General features: G+C 36.4%; 1 protein-coding gene across 2 annotated transcripts in view; it reads right to left on the reverse strand.

Annotated features, from left to right (window-relative positions):
- znf827 (zinc finger protein 827) overlaps positions 1-26669 on the reverse strand; it is a 104526-nt gene that overhangs the window by 20814 nt on the left and 57043 nt on the right. For both annotated transcript variants that reach the window (XM_073842419.1, XM_073842420.1), the window contains exons 6-8: positions 10555-10794; positions 7215-7269; positions 7027-7127 (exon numbers count right to left, since the gene is read on the reverse strand). In XM_073842419.1, coding sequence (XP_073698520.1) covers positions 7027-7127; positions 7215-7269; positions 10555-10794 — 396 coding nt within the window. The remainder of the gene's footprint in view (positions 1-7026; positions 7128-7214; positions 7270-10554; positions 10795-26669) is intronic.

The following is a 26669-nucleotide window of genomic DNA, read 5'->3' on the forward strand; positions in this document are numbered from 1 at the left end:
TACAGCGCCGTTGCGCTCCGGGCGTCCCGTGTTCGAATCCCGACTCCAGGATCTTTCCCGATCCCGCCCCCCATCTCTCTCCCACTTTGCCGTCTGATCTGTCCTATTGTAATAAAGGCAAAAAAATAAATCTTTTTGAAAAAAAAAAATTTTTTTAATTCATTTAAAAAAAGCATCAAAACTGTATTTATTGCTTGAATTTCATAATGAAATGGACAGAATTTTTTATATCAAAAGTAATAAAGCACAGAGCTTAGATATCTTAAGATATCTTAAAATTAATTTAAATATTGTTCTATAACTGTTTAATTTCATTATTAATATGCTAAATGAAATTATAAAAGCACAGCCTCTCTCCTGTTCTGTGATTGATTGCTTCAGACTCAGCGCAGCAAGCCTCATCGCACTGATTAATACAGACTGAATGGCGGCTCAAAACTTCCAAACGCTGTACGCAAACTAATGTTACGTCTCTCGGCTGCATGCATGAAGCAAACCGTGGCGTTAATGTAAAGGTAAAAATGATTAGTGTAATAATAACGAACTTGCGCGTGCCTAATGTATAACACTCGCGTATATCAGAGTCGTACATTAGGCACGCGTAAGTTCGCTATTGATTCACAAACTATGCGCGCTCTCGGGGCTCTGATCCCTATCATATTTTTGTGTGAAATTTCACAACATTTGCCTAGTTGTCCTAATTATTGTCCTGTGAGTGTTTTATAATGAATGCTCACCCATAGAAGAGGAGTGAGGCTCGGTGTTTATGAGCATCAGGCGCGCACTGACAGAGTTCACTGATCCCGTCTTCGTCGAACCTTCACATCGATGTGTTTCAACAGATTTAGAATGTATTTGCTGTATTTTGAATTCATGTATTAATTTTTTATTCAGTCAGTCAAGTTCAAAGGGATAGGTTTAGTGGTCTTTTGGTATCTCCCTGTTGTATGGCAGGTGCACTTATTTAAGAAAAAGTACTCTGAAGTTGCAAAGAATGTCTGAAGTATATATATATACATACATACATACATTTTTTTTAAAAGTTAGAATTGAGCAGAGGGTTTCTTTTAAAGATTATAAGGTACATTTGAAGTTTTAATTTAAAGTTTGTTTGAATTTTGAGTTTTTTTTATAACATGCAGTAGAAGAATAATAAGGCAAAACAAATGTTTTGGTTAATTAAAAAGGTTTAAAAATGAATACTTTTCATGTCAGGCATAGGGGGGCCTTGCAAAATTGACCGGAGAAGGAGGGGGGCCGCGGAGTAAAAAAGGTTGGGAACCCCTGCTCTACACGATCACAGCCGAGGAATAAGGGTCTTATGGAGTTAAAGAGTATAGTTAAAGGTTGTATCAGCGATTTCTAGCCTAAAACATAAAGTGTCAATTTCAGCTGACCTTTCTTCACGATCCGCTCGCTGCTTGCCCCATAAATTGTCTGTGAAAAAACCGCGTCTCTCTGGTCAGCCTAGGGTCCGAGATATGCCAAAAAAACAATCGGCACTACCAACCTTTCCACAGATAAACAAACAGTGTTCCAACCAATCAGCGTCAGGGGTTTGGTGTTGTTTGGTGTTATTTTTTTTTTTACAAAATGACAGATCATTTTGCTAGAGTAGACCCTTATCCCTCAGCTGGGATCGTGTAGAGCCCTTTCAAGCTGCATTGAAACTTGGACCTTCAAGCCGTTGGTTCCCATCAAAGTCCACTATATGGAGAAAAATCTTGGAATGTTTTCCTCAAAATCCTTAGTTTCTTTTCGAAGAAGAAAGAAAGATAAGAACATCCTGGATGACATGAGTAAATTATCAAGAAATATTTATTCTGGATGTGAACTAATCGTTTAATGTTAATATTATATTAGATCATTTGGGCTTAAATGAATCTAATGAGACAAAAATCATGTCACAAAATCATGTCGGTGGAGAAAACAGGTGAAAGCGGGACACTCTGAAAAAAAAAAAAAAGAGCATGCCAGTGTGTAATTTTTTTGGCATTCCATAAAAAAAGCAGGACGTTAGACATCCCAGTTTGCAGGAAGTGCAAAAAAGCGCTATTTGTACAGTTATGATTGAAAAACTCTCTCTGCCTCCCTACACTGGTGTTTGCGATTCATTTGCCAAAAATGAGAAAATGCAAGATAAACAAGTTAAAGATGAATTTGACTGACAGCTTTATTTAGTTTCACCACGTTTAACCATGATAATCATGTAGGGGAATTCTGATATTGTCACAGCAAATCTCTACAGTAACAACAGAGAATCTTGCCCTCATTTGACTTAAAGGGTTAGTTCACCCAAAAAATAAAAATTCTGTCATTAATTTCTCACTCTCATGTGGTTCCAAACCCGTAAGACCTTCAGAACAAAATTAAGATATTTTTGATAAAAATTCAAGAACTCTCTAACCCTCCATAGACAGCAAGGGTACATCAACAAAATAGTCCATGTTGAAAAACAATTGGTTCAATCATAATTTTATCAAGCTACGATAATACTTTTTGTGCGCAAAGAAAACAAAAAACAACTACTGATGTCACTGTGTACTTTTTTGCCGATGTTCTTGGTACCTTTCTGGGCCTTGAACGTGGTAGTACTGTTGCTGTCTATGGAGGGTCAGAGAGCTCTTATAAAAAATCTTTGTGTTCTGAAGATGAACAAAGGTCTTACGGGATTGGAACGAGGGTGAATAGTTAATGACAGAATTTTCATTTTTGGGTGAACTAACCAATCAAAGGAAAGTTCAAAATCAATCTATCAATCAGTAAAAACCTTCAAGTTGTTCCAAATTTAGAAAATCAGCAGAGGTCACAGATATTTTTCAGAATATCTTTTTTTGTGTTCCACAAATGAAAGAAAATAATACAGGTTTGGATCAACATGAGGATGAGTAAATTACACCAGAATTATCATTTCTGTGCAAAACTATTTCTTTATCCCCAAGCACGGTCACCTTATACCACTGACACCTTTAAGCGCCTGTTGATATCAGACTTCATATTATTGGCTGATGTTTTGACCATATTTGAATCTTAAAGACTCAACTTGATTAGTAGTGCCACACTACCAGCATGAATTAGCATCGCTAAAGCGCATAATTAAACAAGGGTGCCATGTGTGTGCCGTCTCCCAGCCGTCCCCCGCGTTGACCTGCGCTGCATAAGAGCTTTAATTAAAACTACGGTGGGTGTTTTGCCCTCTGCTTCAATCTATGAGCGAGTTTAGAAAAGGCAACACACAATCAGACACAGAGCCCTGAATCAGCCTCGTCACCCCGGGGCCCACGGTTCCACTGAGTCACAGCGCTCATCCGAACCTGTGCGTCTGACTCACGTCCCACCGAGCGGCAGTGCGGCGCGATGTGGTGCTGACAGTTCTGGTGTGACACAGAGCCTAGGGACTGCCAGGGAAAAGATGGCACCTTCCCACAATGCCTCAGTGGGGGGACGAGAGCGAACGAATGCCTGTGCAACGCTTATCACTCTCACCTAATACCTTCGTTTTCTCAATACTGATACATATTTCTCAGTCTCTCTCTCTGTTGAAAAGACTGCCATTGCTGGGAACCAATATATGTTCTGTGCAGTTTAATAGATACTTCTGTCATCATTTTTTTTCTACTGAAAACAAAAAAGATACACTACTGTTTAAAATGTTGGGGTCAGTAAGATTTTTAGGTTTTTTTTGAAAGAAATTAAGTTTTATTTTATTTATTTTTTAATTGATCATTTAAAATGTTACTAACATTTCCTATTTTAAATAAATGCTCTTTCCTTTTCTTAAAAAAAAAAAAAATCCTAAAATCTTAAAATAATTCCACAAAATAATTGAAGTAGCTCAGCTGATTTCAACACTGATAATAATTTTTTTTTACGCATATTAGACTGATTTTTTAAGGATCATATGACACGGAAGACTGATTGTAATTGCTTTGCCATCACAGAAATACATTTTAAAATAAATACAAATATAAAACAGCAATTTAAAACTGTAAACACATTTTTACAATATTATCTTTTCTGTATTTTTGATCAAATAAATGCAGCCTTGGTAAGCATAAGATACTTCAGAAATAAAATGTATAAAAGAAAACAGTTATTTGTAATTACAAACATATTTTAACAAAATTGTTATTATTATTATTTTGTATTTTTGATAAAAGAAATGCTGCTTTGGCAAAAAAAAAAAAAAAAAAAAAAAAAAAAAAAATATATATATATATATATATATATATATATATATATATATATATATATATAAATGTTTACAATTCGAAATAACAGTTTTCTTTATATATATATAAAATGTATATATAAAATAATAATAATAATAAAAATGTTTATAATAACTGTTTATATATATATATATATATATATATATATATATATATATATAATAAAACAGTTATTTTATTATTATTTTATTTAGTATTTTTGATAAAATAGATGCAACTTTGTTAAGATAAGAGACTTCAAAACTAATATATATATATATATATATATATAAATATAAATAAAAATATAAATAAATATATATAAAAAGAAAACAGTTATTTCAAATTGTAAACATTTTAAATTACAAACATATTTTAATAATATTGTTATTATTATTATTTTGTATTTTTGATCAAATAAATGCAACTTTGGTAAATCAATTTATAAGGCTTTTATTCTTACCAAAGCTATAATAATTATATTCTATAATAACTGTTTTATTATATATATATATATATATATAATAAAACAGTTATTATAGAATATAATTATTATAGCTTTGGTAAGAATAAAAGCCTTCAGAAATAAATTTTAAATATATATAAACATAGAAAACAGTTATTTTAAATTGTAAACATTTGTACAATATTATTTTTTTCTGTATTTTTCATTAAATAAAAGCAGCCTTGATAAGCATAAGAGGCTTTCAAAAACATTTTTGAATGGTAGTGTAATTAAAAATAAAAAAATAAAAAAAATGTGTCCATACAATAAAGTCAATTGTTTTTTGGACTCCACTGACTTTAATAGAACAGTCTAAAAAGTTATGAAAAGTATAATATTCCAGGTGAGTTAATGACATAATTTGTAGTTTTACTAAAACTATTTACTTCCTTGTTCAGTCAGCTGGATACAGGTTAACTATCCAGCAGACACAGCTACATTTGGGGTCAAAATATACAGAATTCATGACTCTGCAATAAAAAATAAGGCAATCCTGACACTTAATTGAGACACTAGAGCATCTACATCAATGCCTTGAAGTGGTTAATGGTTTAATTAATGTTATTAGAGAGAGAAGAGTCAGCCTCCGCAGTGATGCTGAAGATGACTCGGGGCAAGAGGCAAGGATAGAAGAGGAGTGTCACACACACACACACACACACACACACACACACTGAACACACAAAGGATGACACAGATCCAATAAGTATACTCATGCAATTAAGTGAAAAATACAAAAGTAAGATGTAAAAGCAGACAATGCCATTCATCTGATGCAGCCAAGAGCAACATAAAGGAAATTTTCACAGAAATGATCAAATTGGCCATACAGACACACACACAAACAAACACTGATTCAGTTTATCTTTTTGGCATCAATACAAAACTATTTTAGAGCAATTCATTATTTTTCAACCACTGATTGTGCTGTTAAAAATAAAAAATTAGAGCTCTTTGTCTTAACTAAGGAGTGGGAGTTACTACCCACACCAGGTCAGAAGATGTTAGACACTTAGCATTGAAGTGCCAAAAACATGAAGCAAGAGACAGACTTTGAAAGAGAAAGAGAGAAAGAGATGAAAAGGTAGACAAGGGTCATGGCCGGCTCTTATGTGATTTGTGTACGTCCGCTTTGTGTCTGTGCGCAAGAACGAACGCATGTCTGAGTGTGTAGTGAATTAACTTTCACGCACCCTGGACACGAAAAACCCAATCATTTTTTCATTAACTGGTGTAGGGAATCGGGCCAGGCGAGCGCAAACTAATTACCCTTTGCCAGAGGGGCCAGTAGAGGGAGGCAGGGAGTGCCAGCTGCCCAGTGCAGCGGTCTCAAAGCTGGGTGGGAGCACGAGGGGCCTCTGTAGCCTCGCATTAGATGAGAGGGGCAGCTTGTATGCATAGATCTATGTAGATGTGAGCAGGGTCCAAAATGAACACCAAATCCGCATAAAAATGACTTGTACCATTGAAAGGAACATAATACAGTGTCTACAACGAATTGTACAAAGTGTCATCTGACCATCAGTGACGTCAGAGACATACGAGTGTCTAATAAACACAGATGTTGCAATTCCTCATGTGTTCATTTTTTTTCTCCCGCAGAAATGTATGTGGGATATTCCTCACATTAAAGCGCTAAACTATATGTTAGGAGCAAATGTCATATCAAGTGATGTTTTTTTTTTAAAGGGGACATCAGATGCAAAATGTACTTTTACCTGGTGTTTGCATATACATGTCTTAGCAGTGTAAAAACATAAAAAAACAATTCACTTATTTTTTTATCGCAAAAACAAACCTAAACAGTCAACGTTATCAAGCCGTTTAGATTTTCTGAGCAGTATGATGTCGTACTGCTCAGGCCCCGCCCACAACTGTTGGCAGACTGTCCTGTATTAGCATATTTCCGCCCTCAGCTGTGCGCTGGATTAGTTTTGTTTTTGATGGAAAAGCGCTATGGAATACACAAAAAAACAGAGCAGTAGCTCATTATCATTTAAAGAGACATGGACTGAAACCAGCTCGCTGTGAACAGAGCTGTTTTTGACAAGGTAAAAGGGGTGTTGTTTTACATCACCACTGAGGAATTTTAATCAAAGTATGTTGAAGACATTTCACAAAGACCCTAAAGTATCAAACCAACTTGTAAAATGTTCATCCAATGTCCCCTTTAAATAGTACAAATAATGAAATATACAGTTTCTTGAACGGTAACTTACTCTGCATTAGCAGGTGTGACATAATGCCAATTTTGGATGCTGAATGTGAGTAAGTAAAAGGTCTGAGCTGGTGAAAAGGAGGTAGTCCTACCTTGCTGGGCAACCCTGCTTGAAGATCCGGCTTCAGCTGGGGAAGAGCTCTTGGAGCGCGTGCTGAAAGGTGATTGTCTAAAGCGGTCATCTAGGAAGGGGCTGGAAAATCATAAGCTACTATTAGATTGGATAAATGTGATTTCATTCAATTCTGGCAGTGTAATAGTTGCACAACAGTAAACCTACCTGTGTATACCGAATGATGCATTGTCTTTGTTTTCGTTAGCTTTACTTACTTTTTCTGAAAAAGAAAAACACAATTAAGTTAAAAATAGGCTTGTTTTTGTGTTGTACTTTGAAAATTCATATGCCACCAGTAGGTGTAAATAAGGCAACTTTTTGTTAGTAGAACTATTCATTAAAGGGTTAGTTCACTCAAAAATGAAAATTAGCCCATTATTTACTCACCCTCAAGGCATCCTAGGTGCATATGGCGTCCTTCTTTCAGATGAATCCACTTGGCAGTAGGTTGGTGTTTCTTTTTTTAACAGTCCAAAACAAGTCCAATAAAGCGCATCCAACCGTAATAAAAAGTACAGTCTTTAAAACATATTAATCACTTTAATCAAGCTTGCGCTAACTGTTGTACACGGAATCCGTTCCGGCGATTGATGTAGCACATTACATCATTGTAGGACACGTTGCACATGCACCTATGAGTCTTGTGAAAACCAACGTTTGTTTACAGGAGCAAAGGAAGAAAAGTTTCCTTACTTTAGCAAAGGAAGACCAGTTTCCTCTTGGCTTGTATCAAACTTCTCCAACATTTTTCTTTACAAATCCTCTTTTGTACTTCTAATTTGTGACTGTTGTTTTGTTTTGCTCTCTCCACTTTGCGTCCACGTTTGTCACTTCGTTAGTCATCGGCGCATGTGCAACTTTCTTAGTACAACAGTAAGCGCAAGCTGAAGAATTTTTACGTTTTAAATATGGATATTTTTCTTACAAAAATGCGTTGATTCACCACAGGAGGCCTTTATTTTTTTCCCCCGGAGCCGTGTGAGGCACTTTTTTATTAAGGATGCATGCACTTTATTGGACTTGTTTTGGACTGTTGATAGTAATATTCGCCCACTGCCATTAAAAAGCTTGGAAGAGCAGGGACAATTTTAATATAACTCCAACTGCATTCGTCTGAAAGAAGGAAGTACACCTAGGATGCCTTTAGGGTTGAGTAAATAATGGGCTATTTTTTTATTTTTGTGTGAACTAACCCTTTAATAAAGCTGACCATTAATTCATCCCTGATAAAAAGACAATCATTGCTGGTCTCCATGTTTCATTTTTGGGTATGATTTAGATGGTGGTATAAGAGAATGCAGTTTTTCTGGTAATGCAAGATGTAGTTTTACAAAAATTGTCATAGAACTGTTTTTCGCCATTTAAAATTCATTCGTCAAACAATAATAAAACTATTTTTTAGTAATAAAATTAACCAGTTTCAGTTAATAAAACGATTGTGCTTGTACACCAGCATAAACCAGCCAGGATGGAATTACCAGAATTTAATTCTTGCTTTCCAGTAAAAATATAAACATGAAATTGTTGGCATGGCTGTGATTCAGCTCTGATATACAGTATTAAATTTACATAAAATATAACATAATTAGATTTTGCCCTTAGCCAAATCTATTCACTCTGGAACAAATAATAGATTAATGAGACCAAAGACTGCTCTTTAGATTTACCCAAAAGAAATTATATCTTATGTTTAACCACTATAGAGACATCAGAGCCAGTGGAAATTTTCAGAAGATCTGGCCAGGGTAAGGCTGCTCTCGGCGGGTTCACAAGCACTGAACTTCCACTGATGCCCTGGAGCTCACATGTCCACTTCCAGAATGAACATTTTTGGATAATTTACTCACCAAATGTTCATTTCTTTCTTTCTTCAGTCGCAAAGAAATTAAGTTTTTTGAGAAAAACATTCCAGGATCTTTATCCATTTAGTGGACTTCAATGGAGCTCAACAGATTGAAGGTTAAAAATGCAGTTTCAATGCAGCTTCAAAGGGCTCTACAAGATCTCAGCTAATAAATAAGGGTCTTATCTAGCAAAACGATGTTGTGCTAGCTCTGCGATGCACATGCATACTCTGTGCACCCCGGTTCAAAACAGTTAGGGTAGGTCGAAAAACTTCAAAATCGTATGGCACTGTCGGTGGAAGTACCGACCCAGACCCAAAAAAAGGTAAAACAACGATGACGGACGATTTAGAAAAAATAAGGCTGGAGTTTTTTGACCTACCCTAATTGTTTTGAACCAGAGTGCATAGAGTACACATGCGCATCACAGAGCTAGCACATGACAAGCATTTGAGGTTAAAAAGTATTTTTAAGGAAATAACTGATCATGTTACTAGATAAGACCCTTATTCCTCGGCTGGGATTGTGTAGAGCCTTTTGAAGCTGCATTGAAACTGCATTTTTATCCTTTAATCCGTTGAGCACCATTGAAGTCCACTATATGGAGAAAAAATCCTGTAATGTTTTCCTCAAAAAACTTAATTTCTTTGCGACTGAATAAAGAAAGACATAAACATCTTTGATGACACAGGGGGGTGAGCAAATTATCAGGAAATTTCAATTTGAAGTGGACTAATCCTTTAATAATATTAAACAGTTTTACTCAAGTAAATTTCTGTTAGATATTTCTACTGGAAAAACAGGACAAAAATACTAAATAAAGGAAATAATTCTGCCATGCATGCTGATTTAAGACAGTCTTTTCAGCAGGGATTGCAGTGGTTAGATTTTTTTTCAACCATGTTTTGCCATACTGCTTTTAAAATCTCAAAAAACAGAGGGCAAAAGAGAACAGTGTCTTGTGTCTGTCTGTCTATCTGCCTGTCTTTCTCTCTTCTGGTGGTCTGGTAATGACCTTGCTCCCTGGGTGGCACTTCCTAAGCCCCCTCTCCCTGACACCCTCTCGGTCACACAGCTCACAGAGGATGGAAGGGCTCTCTGCGTTGCCATGACGATGCTGCACAGGAGCAAGAGGGAGAGAAAGAGAGAAAGAGAGAGAGAAAGAGAGAGACAAGGGAAGTGTGTGCAACCGAGTGTGCTTGAGCCAGAATGTTTGAGAACAATCTGAGGGAGTCGAGGGTTGAGGGGTTATACATACACACTGTGCAGCTACACACCACTCCCATGGGGTAGGGGGGGGAGGTGGGTGGGTGCGAATGGTGTGCGTGTGAGGTTCGTGTATAGACATATATACATGTGTGTGTGGGGGGAGGTTTTTTATGATCGGCTTCCGAGGTGCTAGATGGCATTTAAAGAGAGCCGTAGCTGGCAGCGAGGAGCGCTGGGGGCAGGTTTGTCTCTGCTAATCCTCAGAACGCTCTTGGAAGAAAAGCTCAATCCTGCCATCATTTAACACCACAAATATCCCTCTACTCTCTAGTGTGTCAGTGCAGCAATCAGAGAAGACGATGAAGAACAAAACCTGAAGACTGTTGCTGCGGAGAGCTTTTTTTTTTTAAAACGACAGTCCGCCTTTTGTTTCTTCTGTCATAGAGACTTACCAGACAATTTGAAAAGCAGCTCGGAGGCCATTTTGACAGATATGTCCTGGGAGAAGAGGTCATTTTGGGGGCGGGGCAAAGGATCTGGGAGGTTGACCATTGATTCCTTCTTCTCACATGCCCCTGAAGTGCTGAAGCCCAGTAGATGGGAGGAGGGAGGGGCCAATTCTAGGGGCGGATCCACTTCCATAGGCTCCGCCTTCACTATGACGTTCTGGTGGCAAGCTTCTTTGTTATTCTCTGAAAATGCAAATTAAAGTGAATGTTAATTCATTTGGAAATCTCTATTATAAGATTGATTCTAATTAGCAGTGCACGCTAAGGATAGAGATTTCAACAAACTTCTAAACCTAAATGTTAAACTTCTGCTTCAGGCAAAGATTTCAAGTAATGAAAGCTTTTTGCAGAAGTGGCCATTGCCATAAGTATATTTGGTAACTGTCTCGATGGTTTAAACATGTCTGACTCAAGACTAAAGTGGTGTCATTTGTTTATGTGATAGTCAGTGGCAGTCCTGAGGCAAAATTGGCATAAGGTGCTCGGATGCCTCTGGATTCTTCTTGGAAAAAGTTACTGCTCTGAATAAAAGTGAAACAGAGCAGCACAATCCCTTTGTAATTGCCACAGATCTGCCACAGGGGATATTTAATTTGTTTAGTTTTTTTTACGTTAAAAAAGTAATTCTGTTTATAATCCTTATTTTTACATATTATAATTGATGTAATGTAAGTGTAATCTATTGGAGTATTTACATGTACCCTTTTTATAACCTACTGATTATGCTTTTTATTCAGTTTTTTTTACCAAGCCTGGAAATAAATTACTTTAAATTATTACTTTAAATTCTTTCTTTCGTTCTCTCTTTCTTTTTATCTATCTACCACTGCTTAAAAGTTTTGGATCGGTATGATTCATTTTTTTTTTTAAATAAGTCTCTTATGCTCACCAAGGTTACATTTATTCAATCAAGAATACAGTAAAAAGAGTAATATTGTGAAATATTATTACTGATATGATTTCTTTGTGAATATATTTAAAGTGCCCCTATTATGGATTTGAAAAAAAATGACCTTTCATGCAGTGTGTAACACAGCTCTACGTGAATAAAAACATCCTGCAAAGTTAAATCTGAAAGTGCACCATGTATAAAGTCATTGTTTCTTAAAAGAAAGAGTCAACGTTGAATGACTCTGACTCTGAGGATGAAATCCCAAGCTGTTTTATATTGACGTCAACATGAAATATTAGCATATTGCCTGCCCACTTGTTGCGCACACAGACCTGGGAAAACTTCAACCTCCCCTACCTCAAACACTGTAGCTGATTCTTGTGGATAGCATCATGTCAAGACGACGCTGTGAGAGTAATTCCGTTAGGGTACAGTTAGGGTATGTCAAAAAACTCCATCCCAAATTCATCCCTACATTACAGTAGAAGTACCAACCCATTTTTACAAAGTGAATGTGCAAGGAGGGTCAAACACACTATACAAAGAAGTGTAAAACGTCGATGTAGGATGATTTTGAGGAGAAAATGAGATGGGAGTTTTTTTCGACATACCCTAACTGTCTTGAACTGGAGTGCACAGAGTACACATGTGCATCACAGAGCTAGACAAGTCGGGCATTTGTGGTTAAAAAGTGTATAAATATTATTTATTTTTAAGAAAATGACTGATAGTTTAGCTAGATAAGACCCTTATTTTTCGGCTGGGATCGTTTAGAGCCCTTTGAAGGTTTTTAACCTTCAATCTGTTGAGCACCATTGAAGAAAGAATGGAGAAAAAAGCTGAAATGTTTTCTTCAAAAAACTTAATTTCTTTGTGACTGAAGGAAGACATAAAGACAAGAATATCTTGGATGACATGAAAGTAAATTATCATATTTTTTTTTTCAGAAAATTTGAGTTATCCTTTAAAAATTGCTGCTCTCATGTACTCTGTAGCATGCAAAATGTGTATTTAGTTGTGTGTGTGTTGTGTTCGCTCCACGCAGCTTGTAAGTCTCTGGCTAACCGGCTGTTCACTCGCAAATGTGTCGATGAATGGTGAATGTTTGTAGTTGGAGTTATGATAAAAAATAAAGCAATACATTGGTGTACAAACTGCAGTGCTTTATCAATACGTTTCTGCGTTGGGCTAACGCATATACCATGGCTGTTTGGGTGTTTAATGTAATGATGATTAGCGTTTTGTTTTCGATATGCGCTGCACACAGTCGACCAATCACAACAGAATGGGTCATAGGACCAATCACCGCAGATTAGCATCACGCAAAGGAGGGGTTTGGAAAAATTAATCGTTAAGCGAATCGTGTTGGAGTTGTTGAGCAAATAATGTAAAAATAAATGCGTATTATAAAAAAATGAAAGTGTTTTTTAACATTGCATGTAAGTCAACCTGTTGTTGGGGACTCCCAAAACCAAAATATGAACCTTTCATAATCCACTTTAAAATTGTCATTTGTTTCTGTGATGCAAAGCTGAATTTTCAGCAGCCATTACTCCAGTCTTCAGTGTCACATGACCCTTTAAAAAGCATTCTAATATGCTGATTTGCTTTTTTTAACATTAAAACATTAAAAAAGCCTTTACCGTCACTTTTGATCAATTTCATGTAATGTTACTGAACAGAAAAAAAATCGTATTGACCCAAAAGTGTTGAATGGTAGTGGGTATCCTATTTTTATATGTGACCCTGGACCACAAAACCAGTCTTAAGTCGCTGGGGTATATTTGTAGCAATAGCCAATAATACATTGCATGGGTCAAAATTTTGGATTTTTCTTTTATGCCAAAAATCATTAGGAAATTAAGTAAAGATCATGTTCCATGAAGATTTTTTGTAAAATTCCTACTGTAAATATATCAAAATGTAATGTTTGATTTGTAATATGCATTGTTAAGAACCTAATTTGGACAACTTTAAAGGTGATTTTCTCAGTATTTAGATTTTTTCTGCACCCTCAGATCCTGATTTTCAAATAGATGTATCTCGGTCAAATATTGTCATATCCTAACAACAATAGAAAGCTTATTTATTGTGCTTTCATATAATGTATAAACCTCAGTTTTGTAAAATTTAACCTTATGACTGGTTTTGTGGTCTAGGGTCACATATTTAGAGTACTTCATGTATATTACATAACAATAATCAATAATAAATATAAGTAGCAATCGCATTCTAATGACCTGGAAATCACCCATATTTTCCGCAATGTACAAAACCAAGCAGCAGATTTTGTAACCCATAAGCCCCCCCGGTCAAAGGAAGCACAAACGTTAACACACTGTCATGTGCAACATATTTAAATTTGAGCCTTGTTGACTCATTTCGGTTTTAAACTGCTACAGAGACAAGGGCATCATTGAGATAAGGCTTTTACCAAAGGCGGTTAAAGCTGAAGCAGATGTCTATAATTTGGCTTAAAAAAGGGAGTTTGAAATCTGGTCAAAATGACTCAGAATGTTTTTTTTTTCTTACTCACTGCTCTAGGCCAAGCCAAAGTCACAAAGAAAGAGTATAAAAACGAAAGACCTCTTCCCAATACAAACATTTCCTAGTCCATGTCTTAAAAAAAGTAGACCAGAAGATCTAATTTGTGCCAATCGTACAAATGCCAAACTTTGGCACGAATTAAGCCACATACCTGGCGAGTTTATGTTTCGTTTTTTGTGCATTTGCAGTTATAAAGTGCTGTGGTGTAAAGCAAAACAAAACAATAAGAGTTGAACTTGACAGTACGTTAAGAAACTTCTAAAAGTTTCAAGAACTTTCTACGGTTAGCCTAAGCGCCACGACAAGACAAAAAAGACAGACAGTCAGTGAGCTCATAGGAACGCCACAGTTCTTTTAATGAAAACCAGCTCTTGTAAACTCACTCAGCCTTTCTGATATAGAAAAACAAAGGTCTGCTCCCTAGTTTAGATTGGAGGAAAAAAAGAAGGGGAGAAAAACGTTTAGCCTGTTCCTCTTATCAGATCAGACGTCTGACAGTATGTACAGCTGAGCGGTAGATGGCATATGTTTCTCAGGGGTGACCACGCTTGATCAGACAGCTGGGGAGGGAGGCCAAGGGGGCGTAATCATATGAATTTAGTCTGGCCGGAGACGAGGGAGCAAGAGATTGTGGGTAGGCCGGGTGACCTCCACCCCTCCCGTTAACAGCGAGCGTTATTGGGCAGGGTCTGTTGGAGTGTTGTTGTCTGGCTCTGACCTAGATTGTGTGTGAGTACAGTGTATGTTTACAGTGTCTGAGTGTGTGCGTGTGTGTGTGTGTGTGTGTGGGGGGGGGGTCAGTAGTGTGCCCAGGTGTCAGGAGCTGGAGGAGGCAATGGCACACGGGGACACTGACAACCACTAGCCCCGTTAATCCCTTAATAAAGTGCCTGGAGCCAGATTGAGGGACGGGGTCATTTAGGGGACACACAGTCTCACAACACACACTCACAGAGCAATGCACTCTCGCCTTGGGTTCAGTGACGTCAGTAACTGCTTTCAAATGCATTTGTACACACGTATGTAAAAAAAAAAAAGAGTGATGTACAGTGCGGGTCACTATGAGGAAGAGAGCGCAACCCTAATCAGCAGTGTTTTGAAAGCATCTAAAATAGCCAGTGTGTTAGATATGCAAATTATCATGAGTAAATAAATGTGCAAATACAGAAAGGAAAATACAAACAAACACACTGAAAGTGCAGGGAGGTTAAACCGAGGCTGACCAGTGGCAACTATCTGTTTAGCCATCTGGTCTATTAAAGATTCCTGCCTGTTAAACCTCTCGTGAGCTCTGAGAGTTGTACACCAGTGCAGATTTACGGCAAACAAATAGAAAACATAGGCAAAGCGAAGCTGTGGCTTAGTGATTGACGCATGTGCTACAGACAAGCTTTCAAGCTTTGGTGCTCATGTGGGAAATGCATGTTCGATGTGCATTGTGTCCTGACTTTCACTATTTCTTACCAGTGAGCATGTTTACATGCACACCAATATGCTGATAACTATCCAAAATCAGCTTATAACATTGGATTACATGTGAATCAATAACCCAATAATGCTAGAAACTGCATTTTTTTTGCCCAGCCTTACTTATTTGAACCAGAATATACAGAAGATGAACTAAGAGAGACGCGTGCGTCGTGATGCTCTCATGAACGCTTGTCGAAGACTGACATGGAAGAGAAGAAAATGTTGAACAAAGTTATTTTTGTTTTCTTTGTGCACAAACAGTATTCTCGTAGTTTTATAACATTACGGTTGAACCACTGATGGCACATGGATTATTTAACAATGTCCTTACTAACTTTCTGGGCCTTGAAAGTAGTAGTTGCGTTGGAACAACTTGAGACTGAGTAATTATTAAATTTTCCTTTTTGGGTGAACTATCCTTTTAAAATGGAAGCCCATTTCTGCCTTGGAAGAAAGAAAAAGTTGAAATCATGACAAACTTAAGTCATAATTACAAGACAAAAAGTCGAAATTATGACTTAAAAAACTGAAATGATGACTTACGTCATGATTATAAGATAAAAGTCATAATTACAAGATAAAAAGTCAAAATTATGACGTATAAAGTCAAAATGATGACTTAAGCCATAATTACTAGATAAAAAGTCGAAATGATGACACATAAAGGCAAAATTATGACTTTTGTGTCAATTACGAGATAAAGTCAAAATTATGACTTCAATTATGACTTACTTAAGATAAAAAGTCGAAATTACGAGATAAAAAGTAAAAATTATGACTTATAAAGTCGAAATCACTCGATACCTAAGTATAAAGTCGAAATTATGAAGTTAAAATTATGACTTAAGTCATAATTACGAGATAAAAAGTCAAAATTATGACATATAAAGTTTAAGTTAAAAAGATAAGTCAATTATGACTTTAAAAAATTGAAATTATGACTTTACAAGTTGAAATTATGACTTAAGTTGAAATTGACTTAATGACTAAAAAAAACACATTTGTCACAGGATAATGCTCTAATGATAAATGGGACATTCTAAAACAAATGAACTTGGCTTAAAACAGTTTGGAGGACCAAGTTCAATACACACCTTATTAATAAAGCATATACCATTTACAGACAAGCAGAATATACCCCAGAATATGAAAGCAACGCGCTAAATTCCATGCTAAGCGTTTTCTTAGAGTGGAACGTGGCTTATGGAAGAAGATGGTGAAATGAATAAAAATGAACAAGACCAAATCTGGTATACAGTTTATTATATATATATATATATATATATATATATATATATATATATATATATATATATATATATATATATATGTGTGTGTGTGTGTGTGTGTGTGTGTGTATGTATGTACCTGGTATTCATCACGTTGTGGGGACCAAATGTCCCCACAAGGATAGGAATACCAGTAGATTTTGACCTTGTGGGGACATTTCTCAGGTCCCCATGAGGAAACAGGCTTATAAATCATGCACAATGAGTTTTTTTGATGAAGTAAAAGTGTGCACAATCTCCTGTGAGGGCTAGGTTTAGGTGTAGGGTAGGTGTAGGGCGATAGAAAGTACGGTTTGTACAGTATAAAAACCATTACGCCTATGGAATGTCCCCATAAAACATGTAAACCAGTGTGTGTGTGTGTGTGTGTGTGTGTACAGCCAAGCAGATGTGGCCTGAATATGAATAGATTTTGTAGGAGGAAAGCATTCATATTCTGGGTTCATCCGCTTAATAAATAATTTTTGTTTAACATGTCTTTATTGAGTTTTCACATTTTTAGGACAAAAACGTTTCAATCCCCAACCAAACCCCAGGCAGGCATACAGAAATACAAAATAGTAAGTTACAAAATTAGCTAGATTCTTCCTACATATAAAACTTCACACATCTAATGCATCTTCAATATTTCCACTTTTAAGAAAATTCAGAAACACCTCCCAGATGTTCGAAAATTCAGATGATTTCTTCTTTGTTATACATGTAAGCTTTTCAAGAGCCAAACAAGATGACAGGTTTCTCAGCCATAGTCCAAGAGAGGGGCAATCAGCCTTTTTCCAATATAAAGCAATAGACCGTCTGGCTTGCAGTAAACACAAATCCACCATTTTTTTTCTCTTTTACAGACAAGGAACAATTTTCTGCATATAAATTCAATACACATAACAGAGGACATCTCGTGACTTGAGAAGAAGTAAATTGAGAAATGCATTGGGTCACCCCATCCCAAAATTTCTGAATCTCCTCACATTCCCAAACACAGTGAAAAAATGTACCAGGGAATTTATTGCATTTAAAACAAAGATCTGGGATATTTGGGTTAAATTTATTTAATCTTACAGGGGTTATATAGGTCCTCATTATCCAATTATATTGTAAAAGTCTAAGACGAGTATTTATGGTTTGTGTTTGCGACTTTAAGCAAATTGTACTCCACTCTTCTAATGAGATACTGTATCGCTTTTTACATCCTGAATCCAAGCTTGTCTTTTATTTTCACAGCTTTCTTTATTATTTTCTCTTAATATTTCATATAACTGAGTAATCCATCCTTTATTGTTGCAGTTTTGTAATGTCAGCTGTTCTAATGTTGACATTGGGGGAATTTTACCCAAATTCTTTGAATAGGAGAAAATAAAACTTCTAAGTTGCAAATATTTAAAAAACTGTTTCTGGGGTATGTGAAATTTTGCTACAAGTTTATCAAATGACATCAAGATATCATCTTCATATAAATCTGACAATCTAGAGACACCCTTATTCATCCATAATTTAAAAATAAATAATTTTTAATAATCTGAATACTAGTAATTAATATGCTTTAGAATGTGCAGTTTATCATTAGACCACTTTCCTGTGACAAATGTTTATAAAGTCATTAAGTCAATTTCAACTTGTAAAGTCATAATTTCAACTTTTTATCTCATAGTTTTTACTTTTTAAGTCATAATTTTTACTTTTTAAGTAATAATTTCAATTTTTATCTTGTAATTATGACTTGTCATAATTTAGATTTTTTTTAATCTCGTAATTATGACTTAGGTATGTCATAATTTCGACTTTTTATCTTGTAACTACGACTTTTAAAGTAATAATTTTGATTTATTAAGTCATAATTTCGACTTTTATCTCATAAGTATGACTTAAGTATGTCATAATTTCGACTTTTTAAAGCATTATTTTTTTTCTTACATGGCGGAAATGGCCTTCCATACTTTAAGATGGTTCAGCACAAAGGTAAACAGAGATAATAACTCCAGTGTATGAACAACTGTAAATTAAAAAGATTTGATTATTCAAATTCTGTAGTATTAATAGTAATGCTACTGTCATAACCAGTGGACCTGAAAAACTGTACTGTGTTTCATTTAATTTGTAATTTACTTCTTTGTTCTTATTTTTTAAAACAAAGAAATTAACAAAAAATGTCTATTTTGTGATGTAAATTGTTATCATGAAATAACATTTTTAATATTACCCACCTTTACAATCAACATCAAGATTTTAGATGAAAATTACCATTCTTTTTTAGTCACCTTTTTGCTTTCACTCTTCATTGTAAATAGTCTTCCGTTGTGACGGATTAATTTTTAAAAGCGTAAATATTACATGCAGTTTCTCAATTAATTTGGGTTCAAACAAACTGCATGTATAATAAAAGTTATCTATAAAATTAGGAAAACTAGAAAATTGCTGCTAAAAATAGCTTCAGACAGCGTAAAGCATGTCACACCGCACGACGTGCCAGCTTGACAAAAGAATGTCATGTCAACTACCTATAATTATATTATGTGACTGCATTCACCCACCAGTATTTCTACGTCAAACATTTAAGAGGCGTCATATAAGAAGCTGCTGAAGGCTGGTGACAAAGACAAGCGCTGCAAACTTCACCCTCATTTAGACAATAAAGGCATGAATCAACCATCGTTCCCACCGCATCCGCTTGGCATACTAAACAATCTGACAGCCTTAGAGCATTAGTCATTCAACACATGCAAACCCCACTTGTCACATGCACTTTGATGCACTGTACAGTAGCCTGAGAATGTGAATTTGGAGGTGAGAAAGTGAGAGAGAGAGAGGAAGAGGGAGAAAGGAAACCGATGCACAGAAAAGATGCAAATAGGAAAGAGGAGGGGGAAGGAGAAAAATGAGGAAGAGAAAATAAAGACATTTTTATATATTTATTAAAATATTAATTCATTTTATTATTTAATATTTATTTTATTTTTAATTGTGTATACTGTATATTAATAGTATATAGATTTTTTAATAAAAAAAGATTCAAATAAGATTTTAACGTAAAAAAAGACATGCATCAGAGGGGCAGACACATTGGAGGAAAAGCTAAGGTGAAGAGGAAGAAAAAAAAGAGAGGGTGAGATGGAGGTGGATGAGAACGATAGAGAACGAGGTTGTCATTCTGCACTACGTCTCCTCTGGCCCGACGGAAAGGATGACCCGCTTAGACACGAGGTGAAGAGTTCAGCCGCTTCAAAGAGGTCCAGAGCAACCGCAGCCCACAAAGAGACAAGGGAGAGCTGATCCCAGACCAGCGGCCGAACAGCCTCTCAATAATTCATCACATCATGATGCAATGCTCACCTCAGTTGGAGAGCGGAAGCGAGAGAGAATCAGTGCTCCACATGCCCCTGAAGAGGCTACTGGAGGGATGCTGGGTTGTGTGTGATGCAGGAAATGGTCAAATGGCTGTGCAGGCTTCACAGTGGTTTCATTTCATGGGGAGGAGTATCTGCACTCTAGATTGGTGAAAAGGCTGTCTTTTTGCAGTTGTAAAATACACGTGGGGAAAATCGGGGATGGGTGAGGATGGTCTACTTGCCCAAAATCCTTGTTTGGGAGTTTTCTTCCTTTTTTGGTTTGTATATTTTCAACAGGCATGGCAATGAATTGAAAAATTTGAGCTTTCTGAGAAGGTTAGTGTGATAGTGTGCTAGTTTTTTACATTAAATCCTTCTTTAGAGTGCCCCTTATTATGCCATTTCCAATATTGCCTTTCATACAGTGTATAATATAGCTTTATAATATAGCATAATGTGAATGTAAATTATCTGCATAAGTTGTAAAGCCGAAAGAGCATGATAAATAAAGCTATTGTCTCTCAAAATATAAAAAATCAACTTTGTACATCCAAAATGAGTTTTGACCAATCACAACAGACTGGGCCATCTGACCAATCAGAGCTGAGTAGGCTCATGGAAAGGAGGGGTTTAGAGAGACTGAATCTTTGAACTGCTTTGAATGAATTGTTTGAGAATCGTTGGAAACTGAGGTGATATTAAATGCATATTTTGAGAAAACCAAAGCGTTTTTTGATCTTGCATGGTCTATTTGCCCAACATCCTTGTTTGGGGGCTTTCTTCCTTTTTTGGTTTGGATATTTTCAACAGGAATGGCGATGGATTGAGAAATGCAAGCTCTTGTTTGAAAATTTGTATGTTAAAATCTTCTTTAAAGTGCCCCTATTATGCCATTTCCAATACTGCCTTTCATGCAATGTGTAATGTAGCTGTATGTGAATGTCAACAATCTGCAAAGTTGTAAAGACGAAAGTGCATGGTAAGTTGTTTCTCAAAATAAGAAAAATCGACTCTGTACAGCTAAAACAAGTCATTAGTAATTCGAATACCACTTTCGTGACATGGGTACCACATCTGCATAATGCCCGCCTATGTTCTACGTTGTCCGGTCGTGAACAATTTGACCCATTCTCAAACAAGTAACTTTACTGACGACTGCTTCTGTAATATCGGGGAGTTCATCGCGGGATTCACATAACACTTGCTCTTGAAAGATGGCTCAGTAAACAGTTTATTTACCAGGCTTTAGCCAATTAGATCACCTTATGCAAATACCCTGGTGCTGACACTATCCAATCGCGTTCATGCAACACCAGAAAACTAATGTGATTTGCTTTTGTCACTCTGATGGTCGCGTCAACAGCAAGCTTTAGACACGAACTCCATCAAGCATTGACGCCGACACCCTGTGAGAATGTATGTAAAAGATGTTTATATTTTGTATCGAGCATTCAAAATACAGAACTATGCCAATGGGCGTATCGTTTCTGACAGGCGCTGTGACCAATCAGAGCAGAGAGACTGAATCTTAGAACTGCTTTGATTTGATATTAAATGCACGTATTGTGGGAAACTCCCAAAACAACATTAGGAACCCTAAAAATGGCATAATAGGGGAACTTTAAGACATTGCGTCATTAAATTAATCTTTTTTTTTTACAGCTGAAAGGAAGTCAAATACACTTAGGTTGGCTTGAAGCTGTCTAAATCATTGAGTAATTTTAATTTTTAGGTTACTTACCCCACCCTCAAAAATGCCATTTTACTGACGACTGCTTCTCTGATTTCGGAATTCATTGTGGGATTCACAAAACGCTTATTCTTGAAAGATGGCTCAGTACCCAGTTTATTTGACTCAGCTGGCTCCACTAAATCACAACTTGTAAGTATGATGAATAATAGATGTTTATATTTTTTATTGAACATTCAAAATATGGAATTATGGCAATGGGTGTACCATTTTCGACAAGCACTATACGCGGTAGACCAATCACAACAGACTGAATTGAGAAATGCTCTAATCTCAGGAAGTTCATCTCAAGATTCACAAAACACTGTTCTTGAAAGATAGCTCAGTAAACGGTTTATTTAAACCACCTGGTTCCACTGAATCACAGCATGTAAGTATGATTCGAGTGACGTCAAGCATTGCCCAACTGAATTGTGGGTTCGTTGTGTCAGCAGAAGTTGAAACTATTCAATTTAAGTCCCAAAACAGGCGTCAGCCAATCAGATCGCCTTATGCAAATACCCTGCTGCAGATGCTAACCAATTGCATTCATGCAACACCAGAAAACTATGTGACTGGCTGTTATATTTTGTATCGAGCATTCAAAATAAAGAATTCTGGCAATGGGCGTATCGTTTCAACATGTGCTGTACGTGGTAGACCGATCACAACAGACTGGGCCATCTGGCCAATCAGAGCAGAGTAGGCTCACGGAAAGGAGGGGTTTCGAGAGACTGAATCTTAGAACCGCTTCCAATAATTAGTTTGAGAAGTTGGAAAATGAGGTGATATTAAATGCATATTTTGAGAAAACTAAAGCGTTTAAAGCATTTACAATTATTGTAGGAGACTCCCAAGACAATATTAGGAACCTTAAAAATGGCATAATGGGGCACTTTAACTTTAACTTTTGTAATGAATCCACAATCAACAAATCCAACCTTCATCAACATAATTGCTGTGGCACTTACAATGTTCCTGTTATTATTCGTAATCCATGGGTTCATTTTTCGAGAGAACTATTATGGGCTAAATCTAGCCCATTTGTAAAGAATATCTGTCAGTTACTCTGTTGAAGGGTTATTAAATGTTCTTGCATTCAAACTGTGCCATTTCTTAATAATTATTGCACTATGCACACATGCAAATGAATGTCTTTGGCCAATGCTTCACATTTCTGAGCTTCACCTAAAAAATACAGGACTTCCTCAAGTCCAGAGGGTTGTGTTCCAAGTATTTCCATTCAGGTGATGATTATTAATGATTTCAGGGACAATAAGCAACATACTCATAACGCCATATTCTGATTCATATAATTATTTCTGACAAATAATGCTGCTGCCTCAACGCTTGACTGGTCTTTGCAGTACAAGAGCCCTTGAAAAGCTTATTTATAGGTTTTGCACTCAAATTCCAAATTGCTAATACTTAATAAATAAATATATTTATTAATTTAAAGCGATGCAATCGTAAAACCTCTCCAGTCTGTTTAGAAGTACTTGAACTTCTAAAACAGGCTGCTCACCAGGTCACAGACTTTGAGGGCAAATGTTAATACCTCTCCTTTTTGTCGATGGCCTCAGTTTTGGCCATTTCTTAATATTGCACAGGAATAAAATAGACATATAAGTGCGTTCAGACCATCATCTATTCACATGGTAATAAAATAACTTAAAGGGATAGTTCACCCAAAAATTTAAGTTACCCCAGCCATTCACTGCCATTATAAAGCTTGGAATATTTTTTAAATATAATTCAGGTTGTATTTGTCTGAAAACAGAAACAGAAAACAGTCATACACCTAGGATGGCTTGAAGGTGAGTAAATCATGGGGTCATTTTCATTTTTAGGTAAACTATCCCTTTAAGTATACAAATACATTTTTTTTAAGTGCAAATGTTCAGGGTCATGCTCTGTACCACCTAAAGGAATTCCACCATCTGAGAACCACTGCACTAGTCAGTAAGAAGTTTTTCATATTCCTTTTCACTGAAAAAAAATTGTCATTGCTCTTCTATTGAAGGCCATCCACTGTCAAAACTAATTTCTTGAGTAATCAGTTCTAAATTTCAAACTAATTTCTGCTCATTGGAGTTAGATTCTGAGGTGGGATTTTTGAGGTCACGGCCACCCAGAGGTCTGCCGCAGCATCTCTGGCTGGCATGGCTCATGTTGTCTTACTGCTGAGCTATGTGATGATGCCTCTAATTGGCTTTGGGTATAACAGAAAAAGACCAAGAACCTGGCAGAGAAGAGGGAGAGATGACCAGGTCAAGAAACAATCCCCCTGAGAAAAAGCTGCAATTGGATGTATCTCTATCTGTAGGGACAAACACAGGTTGCGCTGTGGAGGATGAGAGGATGGCAGTCCTCTCTTAGGTCCTGTGTGCCCCCTGGTGCAGCGCCGCATCAGGGTCCATCTGTTGAAGCCCAGGAACCATCAGTGCGGAGGGACTAACACAGCAGTGGTAATTAGCCCCAGGATGCAAACAGCTACCATCAAACAGATGTGGGGGAAGTCGACACATTGTTAACTGGTTTGATGGGGGGTGGGTGGGGGAGGTGACCTACTTTAAATTGTGTGATGCAACACCTCAAAACGGGAAAGCTGCTATCCCCACCATGAAACAAACTTACTGATGTCTTGTCAATGCTTAAGACCAAATCGCTACAAGCCAACCAGAGCCAGTGGTCAGGTATATCATTTTTCGGTAACTTTCACACAATGGTACCATGAACTTGGTACCATTAATCACATGGGCAATCCCTCGGGAGCAACCTGGAGATAAGTGTTGTGAAGGTACATAAACTGATGCAGTTGTATTTCTGTGGAAGGACTAGTGTAAACAACAATTTGGAGTTGAGTATACGCAGGACCGGTGCGTAGTGATTTTTTTAAAGCTTTATCAAACACAAGTTTAACAAGTATAAAAACGTATAAAATCTCTAAATGGGACAGGCCGAAAGGTTCTAACTCAATCTGATATAATTACATCATCCACACAAGGTGCAGCTGATTGGTTTCTTTTCGTATCTTTAGCCAATGAATATGCTGCTCAACATTTAAGTACTTGGCCGTAGCAATTGCAGCACGCTTCAGAAACCCTCCACCTTCCCCAGCTCCACCTGTATAGATCTGCTATGGGGTGATTTCATGTATGTTATATATGGGGGTTATTTCATTTATGTTATATGTTGAGCAGCTGTATTTCCAACATGCTCACAACAGCATGCTATGTTTTGGTTACCTAAACATTCAATGGAGCAAGGGAAACATTACAAATATCTTAAAGAGATAGTAGGAGAGTTCACCCCAAAATGAAAAATATGTCATATTTAAATACTCACCTGTAAGATGTTTGTTCATTTTAGGCACACAAATTAAGATATTTTTGATGAAATTTTGAGAGCTTTCTGACAAAGCAATAAACAGGCAACTGACACGTTCCAAGGTCCAGAAATCTAGTAAGAACTAGGGCTGCCCTCGACTACAGGTTTTTCTGGTCGACTAGTAGTCGTTAATTTTAAGCATTAGTTGACTATTAGTCACATGTTTAATAATAAAACCATATACATCATAATAATAAGCCTTTAAATTCCTACATAGTCTAATAAGCGTTCAAGCGCTAAAAAAGCTTGCCACAGCACACCGGAAGATATAATAATAATGAATGTGTCACTGAAAAACAACAAGGAGACTGAATTAATGTTTTAATAATTAAAAAAAAATAGTGTTTTCTGTTTTTAAACTTAAGTTTAACTCGTCATCTCCGCAGTAGTGATTTTTCATATGCGTTACGTAATCTGAGAATATTTGTTTTCTATTTTAATTGGTCCATTTAAAAGTACAAATTTCACTCTCTATAGATATATTATTCATGTCTGTGAGGCAAGTATACACAAAGTTTCGCCCTCAAGTTCACAGAGACCCAGACAGCAGAAAGTGCATTCTGTTTGCTTAAATTTTTTTACAAAAGTGCAATGTTTCGTTGTTATTCTGAGTACACACAAATACAAAGAGTCTTTACAGGTCCGAAAGATGTATTGCTTTTATCTGCATGACCAAAAATGAATTTGCAAGTGACCGCATCAACAGTAAGCATTCTGCTATTCATATTCCACACTCGCACAGACACTTCAATAGCGCACATTTTTCTAAAATTACTACTACTTACATCTTTCAGATGAAAAGCCACAGTTTAACTGTTAGTCGACTATTAGGGGGTGGCCCTAGTAAGAACATCGATAAAATAGTCCATGTAACATCTGTGGTTCAACCGTAATGTTATGAAGCTACAAGAATTAGTAGCTTCATACATTCTTAAGATTATAATTGAACCACTGATGTCACAGGGACTATTTTATCTATGTCCTTACTACTTACTTACTTACTTACTTACTTATTTTCTGGGCAAATAAAACGTTTCAGTTACAGGGTCAAAAATATCTTACGAGTTTGGAACGACATGAAGGTGAGTAATTAATGACAGAATTTTCATTCTTAGGTGAACTAGCCAATTTTTGAAGATGAATCAAAGTCTTATGGGTTTGGAATGACATAAGTGGGACAGAATTGACATTTTTGAATAAATGTCTTCCCCTTAAAATAATTGCCATGTGGGAATGATGTAATACAATGTGGCCACAATTTAACTAAAACAAAATAACAAATTATTTGTGGGAACAAGTTCTCAATTTATGGCCACTAACTTGTTTTTCTTTCCTTCTGTCATGTGCAGGGCTCTATAATGTGCAGGATTTCAACAGGATTGACTGACAGTTATGGCAGATAAACTGTTCGACTGTGC

Source organism: Garra rufa, chromosome 6 (genome assembly GCF_049309525.1).
Source record: "Garra rufa chromosome 6, GarRuf1.0, whole genome shotgun sequence".
NCBI lineage: Eukaryota > Metazoa > Chordata > Actinopteri > Cypriniformes > Cyprinidae > Garra > Garra rufa.